This window comes from Echinops telfairi, unplaced genomic scaffold (assembly GCF_000313985.2).
Source record: "Echinops telfairi isolate 266 unplaced genomic scaffold, ASM31398v2 ScPeMD7_3;HRSCAF=10, whole genome shotgun sequence".
Lineage (NCBI taxonomy): Eukaryota > Metazoa > Chordata > Mammalia > Afrosoricida > Tenrecidae > Echinops > Echinops telfairi.
Genome location: NW_022103899.1, coordinates 62,377,852 through 62,383,450, shown reverse-complemented (window position 1 = coordinate 62,383,450; position 5,599 = coordinate 62,377,852). Strand labels below are relative to the sequence as shown.

Below are 5,599 nucleotides of genomic sequence, written 5' to 3'. Positions count from 1 at the left end.
CATTTCCCATGGTCTTTAAGAACCCAGATACCAGTCCTCTGTCTGTCTCCAGGCGGATCCACCCCCATGCAGACGTGCTGATCTGGTGAGAAAGACGCTCTCTCAACCTTCGCACTGATGTTGGCTTTTTACACAGACTGTCGCAGAATGTAGCGATGTAGTTTGCTGTTGTTATATTAAGACTGTTACCCATGCTACACCATGCTTCAAGACAAAACTTCATTGACTTGTCATTAGAAATGAATATTTCACAGTATATGATTATATATGTTTTTTGTGATTAATCACTATGCATTAATTATGTTCAACTTGTAACAATCAGAATACATCCGGCATATCAGATATTTACATTATGATTCATAACAGTTGCAAAATGACAGTTATGAAGTAGCAATGAAAATCATTTTATAGTTGAGGTCATCATGACATGAGAAACTAGGAAGTTGAGAACCACTGCACTAGATGGTGCCCAGCTACCACTACCACCAACTGCGGTGGCAGGGATCCCACTAGAACGTCCCGGAGAGTGGAGAAAGACGTGGAGGTTTCTGGGTTGGATGGAGGCTAGGGATCCCCTGAGCCTATGGCCCTTCCTCACCCTTCAGGTCCAGCATGAGTCCACACCTCCGTGGCTCAGTTTTTGACCAAATAATTGACAGGTCGATCTATCAACCGAACTCATGGGCATTGAGTAGATTCTGATGACTCACAGGGACCCTACAGGACAGGGTCAAACTGTCCCTGTGGGCTTCTGAGACTGTAACTCTTCACGGGAGTAGAAAGCATCATCTTTCTCTCGTGACAGGTCTATAAGGTGAACAGGAACACGTGGGAGATCTGCACATTTTGGTGAGCAACCACTTGAGAGCAAAAGTCAGCATTTGCCCAAGGTCAAAGGAGAAGTGTGATGAGGGACGGAGTGTTGTGGGGTAGCAATGAAGCCCATGAACACGTCTCTGTTGTGGAACAGAAATTGCTCTGCCCCATCAAACGCTCCCCAAGCCACGATACAAAGTAAAAGAAAGAAAAAGATAGCAAGAAGACCTTGAGGATAAACAAATGCCAGGGTTTGGTGGGAGCAGGCGGTGGGGAATCTACGTTTGGCGAGATTCCAGCTGGAAGCCACCCCACCAGACAGAGCAGGACCGCTCCGTAGGATCTCCACGCCTGTGATCCTTCTGGAAGCCCCCCTTGCAGAGAGGCTGGTGGGTCCAAGCTTTTTAGCATTTGGTTAGCAGCCCGTAGATCAAGCATCACATCGCACAAAACAAACAAACCCAACGTCACTGCCATGAGTCGGCTCCGACTCACAGCGACCCTGGCAGACAGAGCAGAACTTCCTCTGTGGGTGTCTGAGACGGGCACTCTTGACGGGAGCAGCAGGCCTCCTCTTTCTCCCAAGGAGCAGTGGGTGGTTTAGAACCATTGACCTTGCCGTGAGCAGCCCAACTTATAACCTGTGGGTCACCGGGCTCCTCAGCATATCTCCAGGGTGTCTTATTTGAGACAGCAGGTGTTAAATATTGGCAGGCCGGTGCTAGGCCCGGGCAGTGGGTAGAGTGTGGGAAATAGCACTGTGGGTGCCAGTGGACAGGAGGGAGGTGATAGCCAACAGTGGTGAGTAGAAAGGTGAGAAGTTGGCCTTCATCCTACAACCTTTGAACCCAATGTCCTTTGTGTGCCATCTGTAACAGCTTGTTTGTGGGGTGTTCTGCCTATGCACTGCCCGGTGTCTGACTCCCTTGCTCTGTGGGGGCCGGGGCATCATCAGAAGGCACGGCGGAGCACAGTGCCTCTGGTGATGTAGAGGGCCAGTGGGGCTGAGGGGGACCCCTGGTGAGATGGGCTGGCACATGGTCACAATGGTGGAGTCAGACAAGCTGTTGTTCATGAGGATGGTGCAGGACTGGGCCACGGTTGACTGGGCTGGACATTAGATCACTGTGAGCCACAGCCTACTCGTGGCAGCTAGCAGCAGTGGGAAGCATTGTCCTGGGTAGACTTGTGTCCCCCAAGTAAGTGTTGACTTGGCTGAGCTTTGGCTTTCAGTGGTTTGGCAGTTACAGAATTGTCGCGATATGATATACGATACAATTTCACGTCAACTTAATCAAAGAACGAGGGGGTGGAGTTTAGTCTGTCATTCAGGCTACAGCCTGAAGATGCCTCCTTTTGGGCGTGGCCTAATCATGAGGCTTCTCAGAACTCCTCCTCTTCCTCCCTGGAGGTGGACACACACATACTCTCTCGGCTACACATTCCTGTTGACAAGCTACATGGAGCCATGCTGATGGCAGCCAGAGCCCTGGAGATGTGTCCAGCACCATGGGATCCACAGGACTTTCCACCTACCAGCCTGTGATCTTCCTGCATTTGGCCTCATTGCGTGTGCTGCATGAGTCTGGAGAGGAATTCATGGGCTAATATTGGACTTATGGGCTAATATCGAACTATGGACTTGGTTTGGACTGGGCTGAGATGTTTTATTGATGCATACTTACTTCTTGATATAAAGTCCTCTCTTACACACATACACGTGTCAATGAATTTGTTTCTCTAGGCAACGTGACAATTCAGTGAGCGATTGAAAGGTGGGCTGCAATGGCATGCTTACTCTGGTCACTGCCCGGTTCGATGTAAGGGGAGGCTTTCTGGGCGATGGCCTGCAACACCTTGTATTTTACCAGGGATAAAAGGAGAGAGGAAGGAGCAGGGGTCAGAGGGACCTGCTACCACCAAGAAAGAAGCGCTGGGAGCAGAGCACATCCTTTGGACCTGAGGTCCCTGCGCGGAGAACCTCCTAGACCCAGGGGACGACTGATGTCAAGATACAGGGGATGTTCAAGGAATGCCAGGCCCACAGATGCTGCAAGGAGACAAGGATCTTCCTCCAGAAAAGACACAGAGAGAAACCCTTCCCTTGAGCTACCACTCAGAGCCCAGACTTGTAAACTCTGAGGGAACAATTTCCGTTTGTAAAAGCCACCCACCCATGTGTGACATGTCTGTGACAGCAGCACCAGGCGACTGAGGCAGGCACGGTATCACTCCAGATACCAGATCAAGTGGAAATAAAACTATGTAGGGGACTACCGAGAGTCAGGTGGGGAGTCAGACCCCCATGATGAAACTGAAGTCAAATGTGCACATGATCCCCAGATCCTGGCTCCCGGTCCAGTGTTTCTGGTGCTTTAGTGCCTCTCGAGAGCACCCTAAGGCACTGATTGGCCCCACCCCGGGGAGGCCTCACGGGCCATGGGTCTCTGCGGGCACAGACACAACACACTTACTCTAGTCGTTCTTCCTCTTTCCTTCGAAGATCAAAGTCCCGCTGGATGACTTCCCAGACGTGCCTGGCCTCTTCGTCCGTTAGCTTGGAGAGATCCAGCTTTTTCCCCATCTCGGCTTCTGCTCAGGGTCACACCTGGAGTATCACAGGGTTATAAGGTCAGTCCCCGAGCCTTCCACTGCCTGCAAACTCAGAGTAAGAGCCACAAGAGCAACCTGCTTCCCAAGAAGTTCGTCTCTACCTGGGTCAAGTGAGTCCTTTATTTAACAGGGAAGTGCTCACTCGGCCCCTCAGATGTTAAAGAAGGGAGCCCCTGTCTCAAACTCCCATAGTTCCACTTCTAAAAGGGACATGCTTCCCACCTTCTGGTGACATGGATAAGTATTGCTACTCCAAGCGTGGTCCTTGGACCGGCAGCATTTCCTGGGAGCGTATTGGAAATGCAGATTTTCGGGTCCTGCCCCAGATGTGTGGGCTCAGAATTTGCCTTTTATCAAGACTGCAGCCTTGGTAAATGTCAGGGCCTGTCAATCATGACCCCGCTGAGCAGCAAGGCTGTGGCAGAGACTCCATGAGTTGGGTGGGGGAGGGAGGGTCACAGAGAGCCTGGGCCTGCATGTCCTGTGGGAGGGGTGGTGGGTGTCTGTGGTGATGTGAGTGTGGCAGTGGTGGCCATGGTGGTGGTTGAGCGGGGAATGAGGTCAGGCCCTCCTGCTGGCTTTTTCCCAGAGAGAAATTACGGCTGCTGATGTCACACTGTGCTGGTGTTGATACTATTGCTGGGTATAAAATCAGAGAGGATGTCAGCTCTGGTTGTATTGATGGTGGGTGGTGGTGGTGGGGGAGTGCAACACTGCAAACTCCACTCACCAGAGAGGGCCTCCTTGACCACCCAATGGTTCCCACTATCCCCTGCCCCACCCAATGGTTCCCACTATCCCCTGCCCTCATGGGCCATCCCACTCCAACCTGATCCCATCTCTTCAAAGCTCCTCCCAGTTGGGGAAGTCAATTCGTTAATGATAATCCAAGCTCCATGAAGCCAGCTGTTGTGTGTCTTCCCCTGACTGGACCACAGCAGGCCCTACGGGGGCCCCAGGATGAGGGCACTGCACCCAGACCTGCTCTGCTGCAGGCTCAGAGGCCCTGGAAATCATGACGTGGTGGTTCGTGTTCCTTAAGGACTTAAATCCGATTCCTTGTGAGCACCAGGAGCACCATGACTGCTCATCTGCTCTTGCCAAGAAACTCTGAAATGATCAGGACTCTGAATTCTGGAAGCATCTCTTTCCAACCAATTAGAGGCCCCACCAGGAAGCCGTGGGCATGACCTGCTCGCTGCTGGGAATGAACTCCTACTTGGCCGAGCAAGAGGCCAACTGTGAAGCCGATGATGAAACATGACCTTTTACTGGGGAGCATGGAGCATGGAGACACCTTGTGAAATGACATTTGCTACCCAGGCCCCTCGGCACCAGGATGGCCATCCAGACCCTCCATTGACCTCAGTGAAGAATGGCTTCTCAGATTACCACTAGGGCCCCCGGGCTCCACCCTCCACCCCTGTGTTTCCACTCTCAAGCCTGAGCTGCTGCCCGCTCGTGCAGGCTACGTTAGAAGCCGGCACCGCGCGTTGGGAGCAGTCAAGCACCCAAACTTTGTGTGTTAACTTTTGGCATCAGGATGAGAAGATGAACCAAGCTCACTCCTCGGAGTCTGCAGGTTTCTGGTTTTTAAAAACCTGGGCCAACAACAACAAAAGGTGTTTTCTGATGGATGACCGACTGGGCATGTTCATTTCAGTCTTTCTCCAGTTTGGAAACAAAACAACCCTCCCAGGTCGAGCCCTTCATAATCAGAGCCTTCCCTGGAATGCTATTTTGGGGACGGACGAAATGACTGTGACCGTCAACTGACTGGTCACCACTCTCTTTCTTCCTGAGGAGAGAGGCAACAATGCCTGGCCTCATTTTAAGAGACTCGTGAAGGACAGACACCAACCCAGGCACACAAGGTTTTGTTCTTACCCAGAGAGTTTCACACTCACAGGCCCGGAGAGGATGACTGTGAGTGGACTTTCATACGGGGAGACTCGATGGCAGTGTGGTTTTATTTAGCTTTGAGTTATTTTATCGAGAAAGGAAAAATTTCTACAACCGGGCAACATGCAGCCTTGTGATCAGAGACGATGAGGTCAGGATTTCACCCTTGGGGCCACAGTCAGTGCCCATGCAAGCCCTGGAGGCCAATGGGTGACACTGGGAGTGATGACCTCTTCAGGCGTTAGAGCAGAGAAGGCCCGGGCTGGCC

At 51.8% G+C, this 5,599-nt stretch overlaps 1 protein-coding gene across 1 annotated transcript in view; it reads right to left on the bottom strand.

The window, feature by feature from the left end:
- The window catches only part of MLPH (melanophilin), a 46,017-nt gene that overhangs the window by 37,246 nt on the left and 3,172 nt on the right, over positions 1-5,599 (bottom strand). The window contains exon 2 of the mRNA XM_045295910.1: positions 3,291-3,424. Coding sequence (XP_045151845.1) covers positions 3,291-3,400 — 110 coding nt within the window. The 5' untranslated portion in view covers positions 3,401-3,424. The remainder of the gene's footprint in view (positions 1-3,290; positions 3,425-5,599) is intronic.